Source organism: Palaemon carinicauda, chromosome 14 (assembly GCF_036898095.1).
Source record: "Palaemon carinicauda isolate YSFRI2023 chromosome 14, ASM3689809v2, whole genome shotgun sequence".
Classification (NCBI taxonomy): Eukaryota; Metazoa; Arthropoda; class Malacostraca; order Decapoda; family Palaemonidae; genus Palaemon; species Palaemon carinicauda.
In genome coordinates this window covers 124,077,933-124,091,671 of record NC_090738.1, presented here as the reverse complement: position 1 = coordinate 124,091,671, position 13,739 = coordinate 124,077,933, and the positions used below count along the sequence as shown (strand labels likewise).

At 44.1% G+C, this 13,739-nt stretch overlaps 1 protein-coding gene across 1 annotated transcript; it reads left to right on the top strand.

Annotated features, from left to right (window-relative positions):
- The first annotated feature begins 8,044 nt into the window (after positions 1-8,044).
- On the top strand, positions 8,045-9,868 carry LOC137652984 (zinc finger protein 429-like). Its single transcript, XM_068386375.1, has one exon. The coding sequence runs from the start codon at positions 8,045-8,047 to the stop codon at positions 9,866-9,868; it is 1,824 nt and encodes a 607-aa protein (XP_068242476.1).
- Positions 9,869-13,739: the final 3,871 nt, after the last annotated feature.

Genomic DNA, 13,739 nt, shown 5'->3' with positions numbered 1-13,739 from the left:
ACTTTTTCTAACCTTTTATTTTTGTACTAAATCATAAGAATTAATAAAGAGTAAACAAACCACCTAGTTAAAATTCATGTATGCTTAGATTGGAGGATATATTTTCAACTGTTCTAACACAAAGTACAGTGAACCCTCGCTACTTCGCGGTTCGACCATCGCGGATTCACCACTTCGCGGATTTTTTCCATAACCCATAAATATACAGTATATATATATATATATATATATATATATATATATATATATATATATATATATATATATATATATATATATATATATGTATGCATGTATTTATGTATTTATGTATGTATGTATATATGTAGGTATGTATATGTGTATACATATAAATATATATACACACATATATATTTCTGGGCTCGAACCTGTGCCGCCCAGTGAATAAGCTCCATTTAGCACTTATTCTTAGGTAATTTACTGCTAAATATACCAGAGAAAAAATGTAAAGGAGTGCTAGGTTAACTAGCTCGCTCACCTATTGGTGTCGGTATAAAATTGGGCGTATATTCCAGAGGTCCCGCACTATTTAGATTAATCCACGACAGAGAACCCCAATAGAGGAGAGCCGTTCAACCTCACTCGGTACTACTAACAATGCATCCGCTCAGAACCCAACTCCTTTTAGCACGACGAGTAAAGTAACCCGCATTTTTGTGGTGCTCTCGAATTTTGGTTATTTTCTAGTGAATTATGGCTTCTTCGTCGGTTTCCCAGGAGACACCGTCTAAGTTAAGTACCAAGCTGGGTTTTACTGTGTTTTGAGCAACCTAGATCGTTTAATATTTATATTATAGGAGTTTATTCTCTTTGTTCATACCGATCTTGCTTGATTTCACTACAGTTGGTACTCCTGTTTTTGAGAGCTTTTAATTTTCACTTGCGGTGTTACTATGTGTATTATTTTTATTATCAAATATTATTTGTTATTGTGAACATTCATTATTTAGCGTTTAGAATCCTCGTGGTTCAATTTTTGGGCCGATATCATTTACGTATCGCTATGGCTGCCGACCTTCGTGCTAAGGCGGCAATGTTATTTTTAGCCATCAGGTGTGTCTTTTGTGATTTAATTATTTATGTTGCATGCCTTGCCCAAAAATTTTCTATGTGTTTATTCATATATTTAACGCTATTATTATTATTATAATGAATATTTGTGCCATTACTCCGTTTGATCTGTCTGGTTGGGGATCGTCAGTTGGCAGCCCTGCTGCCTCGTATCACGTGATCCTCCCCCACGCTCCCCCTCTAGCTAGGTGGGAGGCTAGGCTTCTCCCCCCTCCACTAAGGGACCGTTGCCTTCCCTCCTTTTAGAGGGGGTAGTTAAGTGTTTATGGACTTTGTCCTCCGGGTGGCCCGGCGGTTTCGTCTCTGTCTAGTCTGGTTGGCCACCGGTCAACAGAGTTGGATCCCGGTGCACCCTATTTTATATTCACTTTTCATTCTGGCTTATGTTATACGAAACCCTCCGGGTTCGATTGGCAGTTCTTAGCTACAGTTCCGCCCCCCTATTATTTTATAACATTTCCTAGGATGATTATATATGACAGATCACTACCCCGGAGTCCCTAAAGGAATTGGTATTGAATATACCTTTATTTCCCGGCCCGGGGTCTACCCCGCCCCGGGAAATCAGACACCATGTGTCTTAATTCCTTGTTATTGCATCCTTTTTTATGCTCCCGGCTTGACCGGAATGGATGGCTATACTTTAGTTTCAAGTTAGACTTATGTTTAGGCCCGGGACCTCCAGTCCCGCCCCTATGTAAGAATATTACAGTTAAGCTCTAACCTTGCGTTAGACCTATGTTAGGCCCGGGTCCTCCGGACCCGCCCCTATTTAAGAGAATTACAGTTTCTCATATACTATTCTTTTTATAGATGGTGCATTGTCTGACGCCGGCCTGTGCAGCTGTTCTGCACCAGCCTTGTGGCCACTCCGTCTGCCGATCTCACGCCCCTTGTGGGGTTCAACTGGAAGACGTTGTGGTATGGCACCCGGATAACTGTGTGATTTGCTTCGACCTCATCACTACCCTTGGATCTGACTCGGTGAGTCCCGTTGGCTATATTGCCTTCTTATTTTATTTACTATTAGTAAGATATATATGGTCTTGAAGGACCATTGGGAGTCTCCCTTTTATAATTCCCATTATTATTTCAGGCATCCCCGGAGCAAAAGTCTGCGGCTCGGGCCACACTGAAGGTGTGGGTTGGTGGGTTTGCCCGGAATGTGAAGTCTAAGCGGCCGTACGTCCTATCTGAGGACTACTGCATCATGGTTTACCCCAACGCCAAGTCTTCAGCTGCTGTGGCTAGGCATGTGGCAGCTCCCATCATTGCCCACATTGATGCCACTATAACGGGTCTCATCGACCCAGAGCAAGATCCATCGAACGCCCCCGGAGGTCTGGAGGATAATGTTGCCTCCATGAACCTGGACGTCGAACCAATGTTGCTAGACGAGCCGGATACAGGTAGGGTGGTAAGTGAGGCAGGTGTGTCCGGCGCTGAGATTCCTATCCTCAGCCCCGCTCTTTCTTCTTCTTCTGATCGCTCTTCTTTTCTTGGATTTTCTGGGGACCGTGATTCGTCTCAACGTTCATACCCGGTTCCCCCTAAGGATAAGTCTACTTCAAGGACCTTACCCAAAGCCCGCAAGCCTCACAAGACTTCTCATGGCTCTAAACATTGTACGAACCCGTCTTCAAAGACCTCTGGTTCCTCCTCTAAGTCTCACGACCCGGGAGTTCCTTCCGCCCCTCCTGCTGCTAGCCCGGGCCTTTCCGAATCAGCCATGCTTCGCATCGTGTCGGAGATGCAGGCAAAGTTGGTTTCGGAGATGCAGTCGAGGATGGACTCGATGTTCTCTAACTTCGGTCAGAGAATTGGGGCTTTAGAGCAAGGAGCTCCGGAGAGAGTCCAAAGCTCTCTCATCCCGGATGCCTCTAAGCTCCCGCCGTTTGCCAAGAACAACCCCTGGCGGATGGCTCTTCATTCCCCGTTCTCAGACGGAATGTTGACTCTGGAGGGCCTTGGCACTCGTCCTCTAGAGGACTTTGAATTCTTTCCTCCTGGTCTGGCATTTCCATTTCATGGTTATGCCAGACTTACCGAGGAAGCTTTAGTTCGATTAGACAAGGTCCCCAAAGAGACGGTCATCTTCCCGAAGGAGCAAGCCCAATCTGTTTGGGCCAGATTTTTGAATGACATCGGCTGCACTAACACCATGCTGACGCCTTATAAAAGCTCCTTTACGATGTTCTTAATGGACAAGAACACCTTGACTCCATGCGTCAATAAGGTGGCAGAGCTTGCCTTTCAATATGCTCTGGAGGAGAAGCCCTTGCCTCCCATCCGAGAGGTGGATCCAATCTCCCTCCTTCTTCCCTCAGGTATTGAGTGTTGGGACAATGTCCATACCACCTTTACCTCCGGCAAGCTTGCAGCAGACTGTGCCTCAGTCTTGTTTAGTGAGAAGCTTCCCCGTCTCCCGGAATCCCTCATTAAACAGGAATATGATTCCCGCCTACGTGTGGGCCGTACTCTAAACCTGGCCACATCCACGGAGTCGATAGCCTTGACTTACGATACGGAGAGTATTTTTAAGTCTCTCAACAAGGCTACGTTACAGTCTTTATATTATGACTTATATGACTTCGCTACTGCTAAACGCAGATGTCGCAAGCATGTCCTAGCTGAGGCGACGATTAGGCATGAACCTAATAAACTCATCCGGTCCTCCTGTTGGGGTTCAAATCTCTTCCCCGAGGATCTCGTAGAGGAAGTCTTGGCGGAGGCCACTAGGGTTAATCAGAGCCTTAAAGCCCGTTGGGGTTTGACCCCTAAACGCAAGTATGACCCCGCAAATTATCAAGCCCGGGGTAGGAAGAAGCTTAGACCATATACCTCCACCCAGTTCAGGCAACAACAGAGTGCTTCATCCAACTTCCGGCTGCCTCTTCCTCCATCTTCTGTTGTCCCTGCACAGCCTTCCACCTCTCGGGCTCCTTCGGATGACTATGTCACCGTTCTGCTACCTAAGAGCCAGCTTTCTGGTGCCTCCACCACTTCCCCTGCCTTTAACCAGTCTTACGAGGCTCATAGCTCTTCCCAGAGTTATGGTAGAGGTAGAGGCTACCACCGTGGCTCTAACCAGAACAAAGGCAGGGGAAGAGCCTTTCGCAGAGGAAAGAACTTCCGAGGCGGACGTGGAGGCAACTCCTCAAACCAATACTGAGGTGCAGCAGGTAGGGGGGAGGCTCTATGCCTTCCGCAACAAATGGAGGTTCAGTCCCTGGGCGTTCAGTATCATCTCCAAGGGACTGGGGTGGAGTTGGATTCAAGGACCTCCTCCTCCGAACAAATTTCGTCAACATTCCACTCCGGACCTGGTCGAATTTGTCCAGGATCTTTTACAAAAGAACGCCATACAAGAAACGAAACATCTGAAGTTTCAAGGTCGGCTGTTCAGTGTCCCGAAGAAGGATTCAGACAAGAGAAGAGTGATTCTAGATCTATCCCTTCTCAACTTGTCCATTCAATGCGACAAGTTTCGAATGCTTACCGTCTCGCAGGTGCGGACCTTACTTCCCCGTGGGGCCGTCACCACCTCTATCGATCTTACAGACGCCTACTATCACGTCCCGATAGCGAGACACTTCCGTCCGTACCTAGGCTTTCGCTTAGGGGACAAAAGTTACTCCTTCAAGGTGATGCCTTTCGGGCTCAACATCGCCCCAAGGATCTTCACAAAGCTAGCAGAAGTCGCTGTTCAGGAACTCAGGAATCGAGGGATTCAAGTAGTAGCCTATCTGGACGACTGGCTCATTTGGTCAGACACCTCCCAAAATTGCCTAAAAGCCACTCACAAAGTCATCCATTATCTTCAGTCTCTAGGCTTCCAGATCAACTTCAAGAAGTCCCGTCTTCTTCCAAAATCGAAGTTCCAATGGCTCGGCCTGCAATGGGATCTTATATCTCATACTCTGTGTCTTGCCAGACCCAAGAGGTTAGAGATTGCAAGGAACACCAAACGCTTTCTCAAAGACAAAGTAAGTTCCAGACGACTCCAAGAGAAGATTCTGGGGTCCCTTCAGTTTGCCTCAGTGACGGATCTTCTTCTGAAGGCAAAATTGAAAGATATCAATCGTGTCTGGCGTTCGAGGGCGAACCGGAAGCTCCGGGACAGGAAAGTCCGCCTTCCTCCCATTCTACGGGAAAGACTTCTTCCTTGGACAAGAGCAAACAGTCTGTCAAAGTCAGTTCCCCTTCGATTTCCGCCTCCGGAATTAATCATTCACACAGACGCATCCTTATCAGGTTGGGGCGGCTATTCTCAGCTCAAGAAAGTTCAAGGTCTTTGGACTCCCTTGTTCCGCCATTTTCACATCAATGTGCTAGAGGCCATGGCAGTTCTTCTAACCCTGAAACGTCTCGCTCTTTCCAAGAAACAACACCTTCGTCTGGTCCTCGACAGCGAAGTGGTGGTCCGCTGCCTCAACAGAGGCGGGTCAAAGTCAGGGCCTCTGAACCATGTTCTAGTAGCCATATTCTCCCTAGCAGCCTCGAACCGTTGGCATCTTTCAGCTGTCCACCTGGCGGGAGTCCGGAATGCAGTGGCAGACGCCCTGTCCCGGACCTCCCCTCTAGAATCGGAATGGTCACTCGATCTAAAGTCATTTCGGTGGATTCTCTCTCAGGTTCCGGTCTCCAAGTGGACCTCTTCGCCACGGAATCCAACCACAAATTGAGAGTATATGTGGCTCCCAATCTAGACCCTCAGGCTTACGCCACAGACGCCATGTCACAGAATTGGGACAACTGTGAAAAGATTTATCTCTTTCCCCCGGTGAATCTTTTACTGAAAGTTCTAGACAAACTGAGATCCTTCAAGGGACAAGTAGCCTTGGTCGCACCCAACTGGCCCAAGAGCAACTGGTATCCTCTCCTGCGGGAGTTGAGACTATACCCTCACCCGATACCCAATCCGGTTCTGTCTCAGATAGTACAAACACGCGTTGTGTACGCTTTCTCAAACATTCAGAGCGCCCTAACTTTATGGACTTTATGAAGTTTGCGGCTATGCATGGTGCCAATATTGATCCTCAAAACACCTTGTTCCTAGAATCGGATAAACGGGATTCCACCATCCGCCAGTATGACTCCACAGTTAAAAAGTTGGCAAAATTTTTAATAGACTCAGACGTGAACTGTATGAACTTGAACCTTACAGTCACTTTCTTTAGATCTTTACTAGAATCAGGTCTGGCAGCCAATACTATCACCACTATTAAACCGGCTCTGAAAAAGATCTTCCTAGTGGGTTTTAACATAGACTTAACCGACTCTTTGTTAGCTTCAATTCCGAAAGCTTGTGCCAGACTGAAACCGGTTACTCGTCCTACCCCGGTGACCTGGTTCCTTAATGACGTACTCAAATTGGCTTCTGATACCATTAACAGTTCTTGTGATTACATGCCCCTTCTCAGGAAAACACTTTTCCTAGTGAGCTTGGCTTCCGGGGCAAGAATTTCTGAATTGGCAGCCTTGTCGAGAGACCCGGGTCATATTGACTTTCTGCCTTCAGGAGAGGTCCTTCTTTCTCCTAACAAATTCTTTTTGGCTAAGAATGAAGACCCTCAAAACAGATGGACCTCCTGGAAAATTGTTCCCCTCACGCAAGATCCGTCGCTGTGCCCTGTCACTACTCTTAGTACTCTGAGTACCTGCACGACAGATGGCGCTGTTGAAGTACACCCCCTACCTGCATTGCGATCGCTGGCGGATTTTTAACGTAGAGTTTTCTGTCGAGCAACAGAGTTGCAGCTTATATAATCACCGGGTAAGTATATTCAAAAATTTATTTTATTATAAAAATAACATTTTCATTTTTTAGTCACCAGTAGCTTCGTTTTACTTTGTTGACTTTCGGTCTCCTCCATTCCTCTTTTTAAACCTTTCCATCACTTCTTCCTTTGAATCCAATGCTTCCACACACTCATTTGCAAACAGCAGTTAACCCTTTTACCCCCAGGCTATTTGGAACTTTCCGACCCTTAACCCCCAGGCATTTTTTTTTTTTCAAGTACATTTTGTAATATATATATTTTAAATTGCTCTAACAGCCTTAATTTTTGTCATAGAGAGGTCAGGTTGGTCTCATTCTTTTGTAAAATGCCTGAAGTTTCTCATAAAGTTATAAGAAATATGCCCAAAAAAAAATGTAAATAGCAGTTTTTTGCAAGAACGTATCAGTACATCCATGGGGGTAAAGGGATGAGTTTTGCGAAACGTACCAGTACGTCCATTGGGGGTAAAAAGGTTAACCTCATTCGTGTCTTCCTCCATTTCTATGATAAACTACAGAAGGGTTCAATGGTGATCATTAATGGAGTCCATTTATCTCCGACTCTTCCGATATCCCTACCATTGGCGAGCCTAAAAGATTTGTGCTTAAAAGAGAACTGATAATTGTAACAAAACAAAGATAAAGAACTAACTGTTAACAAAAGACCAGAGGATATACTGTTCATAAAAAAGTGTAATACTGAAAGCATTACCCTATATTTTGTAACTGTTATAATTTAGTTCAGTCTTCTATGTTTTTTGTTTTTTTCTCAGGATCTGCTGAAATGAAGTTGGACATTTTACCCTCTTTGAGTTACTTATACTGATGGATTGACTTCACAGGATCATCACCAAGTAACAAAGCAGGGACACTTATTTTTACCCTGTACAGTACTGCAATTAAATTATTACTCTATAAAAATGGGACATTTTATATGAGACTGATAGGAATTTTGTTACTCCTAAGTACCTTAATAGAGAAGTTTATTCTTTATTTGAGAATAACTGTATTGCTGGATATTAATTTTTACCTCCTGGTACAGTATATGCTATCTGTTTTCAAATGGGAATTACAAATGCTCATGATTGTATGTTTGAAAAATTGTTTGCCATTTTCCATCTCATTACATTTCATATTGTTACTTAACATATTCAAGTTATGAATACTGATATGGGGCACTATGTGTGTTCTTTGTGTAACATTTCTTTTGGGGAATTGTCTGTTCTTCACCTTCACATGGGAGTTCATGTAGAATTCGTGGGCCCAAAAGAAAGATTTCCTAGTGAAATACCAGAGATTATCACTGTGTCTGAAGGCAAGAAAGATTCTGATGGCAAAGAAGAGTATCAGTGTACAGTATGCCACAAGTATTTCAGCAACCGTAGCGTTTTTTCACTTCATAATCTTGCTCACCACGAGGGTAAAAGTTTTCAGTGCAAAATATGTGGAAAAGTTTTCTCGTCAAAAAGTGGTGTGTATAATCATGTCTGTAGTCACATAAGTGAAAGGCTTTGTAGGTGCACTAGAGGTCATCTTTCCCTGCAAGGAAAGGACAATCAGCCAAGACTATTTGAGAGTGCCGAGGATTTACTAAAATGCAATGTGTGTGATGGAGGTTTTAGTACAAAGAAAAGATTAGAAAATCACATTAATAAGCACAAGGAACATAGTTGCCCCATTTGTAAAATACCTTATAAAGGGCCAATTGATTATGAGAAGCACATGAGACGCCATTTTCAAGTTTCGGTACATTTATTTCGATGCGAGATATGTTTCGAAACATTTTGTAACAAAGAAGAGAGAGATTATCACATGAAAATTCACCAATCCCCACACAGTGTGGAAGTGGATTTGATCAGTCGCAGTTGTGATCCAAAGACTTCTGCATTGAAAGATGGGAAAATTACAAATGACAGTGCAAGTACTTCAGAAGATATGGTCTCCAAACGATTTAAATCAGACCATTTGCAAGAAAGTGGTAGAAATTTTGTACAGAGTGTCGGTTCAGGTAAAAGGAGTGATCTGCACAGTACACTTAAGGGGGTCAGGGTTTTACGTGGGACAATAAGTGAGATATCTAAAAAAGCACACAATCATTCAGGCAACGAAACAATGGGGAATACTAGTGAAGTCAACATCAAAGAGTTCTCAAATTTCAAGTCCCACAAAGATTTTTCGGCTACAGTTGGGAATAGCAATATTAATTTCAATATGAAATCTAGTGCTGTTGAAGAAATTGGAAAATATGAGTGCAAGCTGTGTTTGACTGTGGTGAGAGAAAAGCATGCGTTTTGGCAGCATTTGGTGGAGCATTCTGAGGATGTGCCTTTAACATGTAAAATTTGTGTGGAAGTCTTTGATGACGTAGATTCGTGGAAGATTCACACAAAACAGAAATGTAGTTGTGCCCTTTGTGGAAAGATGATAAAAAGAGCGAATTATGGTCAACACAAAAAAATCTGCCCAATCAGTTACCCCTTTAAGTGTCGTGTTTGTATCAAAAGATTCTCATCGTCAGAAGTCTTTAGAGACCATATGAAAACACATTCCCAAGAGAAGTCATGCAGATGCAAAGTCTGTGGGGAAGTGCTTCTTTTGAAATATGAAGTAGAGAGGCACAACAAAATGCATGGGGAAGAAAGTGTAGAACCAGTTTCCATGAGTGAGGATGAGGATGATCCCTCCTCCGCTACAAGTGCCAATGATCCTTCACATGACGTGAAATCAATTCAGTCATTGCAAAATGTGGATATGTCTTATGAAGAAAGGGATGAAAAAATACCACTATCTTCAATAAGAAAGTTATGTTCAATTGATTACAGTTCAGTGAACTCTCTTGATACCATAATTGTCAAGGAAGAACCATTATTTGAAGAGGATAAACTTTTTAATGACAAAGATACAAAAGACATAGGGCAAGATAATTTTGTGATAATGACTGGCGAAGTAGATAATTTTATTGTGGATGAAAGTGTAGAGGATCCATTAGCATAAACTTTTTCTAACCTTTTATTTTTGTACTAAATCATAAGAATTAATAAAGAGTAAACAAACCACCTAGTTAAAATTCATGTATGCTTAGATTGGAGGATATATTTTCAACTGTTCTAACACAAAGTACAGTGAACCCTCGCTACTTCGCGGTTCGACCATCGCGGATTCACCACTTCGCGGATTTTTTCCATAACCCATAAATATACAGTAATATATATATATATATATATATATATATATATATATATATATATATATATATATATATATATATATATATATATGTATGCATGTATTTATGTATTTATGTATGTATGTATATATGTAGGTATGTATATGTGTATACATATAAATATATATACACACATATATATTTCTGGGCTCGAACCTGTGCCGCCCAGTGAATAAGCTCCATTTAGCACTTATTCTTAGGTAATTTACTGCTAAATATACCAGAGAAAAAATGTAAAGGAGTGCTAGGTTAACTAGCTCGCTCACCTATTGGTGTCGGTATAAAATTGGGCGTATATTCCAGAGGTCCCGCACTATTTAGATTAATCCACGACAGAGAACCCCAATAGAGGAGAGCCGTTCAACCTCACTCGGTACTACTAACAATGCATCCGCTCAGAACCCAACTCCTTTTAGCACGACGAGTAAAGTAACCCGCATTTTTGTGGTGCTCTCGAATTTTGGTTATTTTCTAGTGAATTATGGCTTCTTCGTCGGTTTCCCAGGAGACACCGTCTAAGTTAAGTACCAAGCTGGGTTTTACTGTGTTTTGAGCAACCTAGATCGTTTAATATTTATATTATAGGAGTTTATTCTCTTTGTTCATACCGATCTTGCTTGATTTCACTACAGTTGGTACTCCTGTTTTTGAGAGCTTTTAATTTTCACTTGCGGTGTTACTATGTGTATTATTTTTATTATCAAATATTATTTGTTATTGTGAACATTCATTATTTAGCGTTTAGAATCCTCGTGGTTCAATTTTTGGGCCGATATCATTTACGTATCGCTATGGCTGCCGACCTTCGTGCTAAGGCGGCAATGTTATTTTTAGCCATCAGGTGTGTCTTTTGTGATTTAATTATTTATGTTGCATGCCTTGCCCAAAAATTTTCTATGTGTTTATTCATATATTTAACGCTATTATTATTATTATAATGAATATTTGTGCCATTACTCCGTTTGATCTGTCTGGTTGGGGATCGTCAGTTGGCAGCCCTGCTGCCTCGTATCACGTGATCCTCCCCCACGCTCCCCCTCTAGCTAGGTGGGAGGCTAGGCTTCTCCCCCCTCCACTAAGGGACCGTTGCCTTCCCTCCTTTTAGAGGGGGTAGTTAAGTGTTTATGGACTTTGTCCTCCGTGTGGCCCGGCGGTTTCGTCTCTGTCTAGTCTGGTTGGCCACCGGTCAACAGAGTTGGATCCCGGTGCACCCTATTTTATATTCACTTTTCATTCTGGCTTATGTTATACGAAACCCTCCGGGTTCGATTGGCAGTTCTTAGCTACAGTTCCGCCCCCCTATTATTTTATAACATTTCCTAGGATGATTATATATGACAGATCACTACCCCGGAGTCCCTAAAGGAATTGGTATTGAATATACCTTTATTTCCCGGCCCGGGGTCTACCCCGCCCCGGGAAATCAGACACCATGTGTCTTAATTCCTTGTTATTGCATCCTTTTTTATGCTCCCGGCTTGACCGGAATGGATGGCTATACTTTAGTTTCAAGTTAGACTTATGTTTAGGCCCGGGACCTCCAGTCCCGCCCCTATGTAAGAATATTACAGTTAAGCTCTAACCTTGCGTTAGACCTATGTTAGGCCCGGGTCCTCCGGACCCGCCCCTATTTAAGAGAATTACAGTTTCTCATATACTATTCTTTTTATAGATGGTGCATTGTCTGACGCCAGCCTGTGCAGCTGTTCTGCACCAGCCTTGTGGCCACTCCGTCTGCCGATCTCACGCCCCTTGTGGGGTTCAACTGGAAGACGTTGTGGTATGGCACCCGGATAACTGTGTGATTTGCTTCGACCTCATCACTACCCTTGGATCTGACTCGGTGAGTCCCGTTGGCTATATTGCCTTCTTATTTTATTTACTATTAGTAAGATATATATGGTCTTGAAGGACCATTGGGAGTCTCCCTTTTATAATTCCCACTATTATTTCAGGCATCCCCGGAGCAAAAGTCTGCGGCTCGGGCCACACTGAAGGTGTGGGTTGGTGGGTTTGCCCGGAATGTGAAGTCTAAGCGGCCGTACGTCCTATCTGAGGACTACTGCATCATGGTTTACCCCAACGCCAAGTCTTCAGCTGCTGTGGCTAGGCATGTGGCAGCTCCCATCATTGCCCACATTGATGCCACTATAACGGGTCTCATCGACCCAGAGCAAGATCCATCGAACGCCCCCGGAGGTCTGGAGGATAATGTTGCCTCCATGAACCTGGACGTCGAACCAATGTTGCTAGACGAGCCGGATACAGGTAGGGTGGTAAGTGAGGCAGGTGTGTCCGGCGCTGAGATTCCTATCCTCAGCCCCGCTCTTTCTTCTTCTTCTGATCGCTCTTCTTTTCTTGGATTTTCTGGGGACCGTGATTCGTCTCAACGTTCATACCCGGTTCCCCCTAAGGATAAGTCTACTTCAAGGACCTTACCCAAAGCCCGCAAGCCTCACAAGACTTCTCATGGCTCTAAACATTGTACGAACCCGTCTTCAAAGACCTCTGGTTCCTCCTCTAAGTCTCACGACCCGGGAGTTCCTTCCGCCCCTCCTGCTGCTAGCCCGGGCCTTTCCGAATCAGCCATGCTTCGCATCGTGTCGGAGATGCAGTCGAGGATGGACTCGATGTTCTCTAACTTCGGTCAGAGAATTGGGGCTTTAGAGCAAGGAGCTCCGGAGAGAGTCCAAAGCTCTCTCATCCCGGATGCCTCTAAGCTCCCGCCGTTTGCCAAGAACAACCCCTGGCGGATGGCTCTTCATTCCCCGTTCTCAGACGGAATGTTGACTCTGGAGGGCCTTGGCACTCGTCCTCTAGAGGACTTTGAATTCTTTCCTCCTGGTCTGGCATTTCCATTTCATGGTTATGCCAGACTTACCGAGGAAGCTTTAGTTCGATTAGACAAGGTCCCCAAAGAGACGGTCATCTTCCCGAAGGAGCAAGCCCAATCTGTTTGGGCCAGATTTTTGAATGACCTCGGCCGCACTAACACCATGCTGACGCCTTATAAAAGCTCCTTTACGATGTTCTTAATGGACAAGAACACCTTGACTCCATGCGTCAATAAGGTGGCAGAGCTTGCCTTTCAATATGCTCTGGAGGAGAAGCCCTTGCCTCCCATCCGAGAGGTGGATCCAATCTCCCTCCTTCTTCCCTCAGGTATTGAGTGTTGGGACAATGTCCATACCACCTTTACCTCCGGCAAGCTTGCAGCAGACTGTGCCTCAGTCTTTGTTTAGTGAGAAGCTTCCCCGTCTCCCGGAATCCCTCATTAAACAGGAATATGATTCCCGCCTACGTGTGGGCCGTACTCTAAACCTGGCCACATCCACGGAGTCGATAGCCTTGACTTACGATACGGAGAGTATTTTTAAGTCTCTCAACAAGGCTACGTTACAGTCTTTATATTATGACTTATATGACTTCGCTACTGCTAAACGCAGATGTCGCAAGCATGTCCTAGCTGAGGCGACGATTAGGCATGAACCTAATAAACTCATCCGGTCCTCCTGTTGGGGTTCAAATCTCTTCCCCGAGGATCTCGTAGAGGAAGTCTTGGCGGAGGCCACTAGGGTTAATCAGAGCCTTAAAGCCCGTTGGGGTTTGACCCCTAAACGCAAGTATGACCCCGCAAAT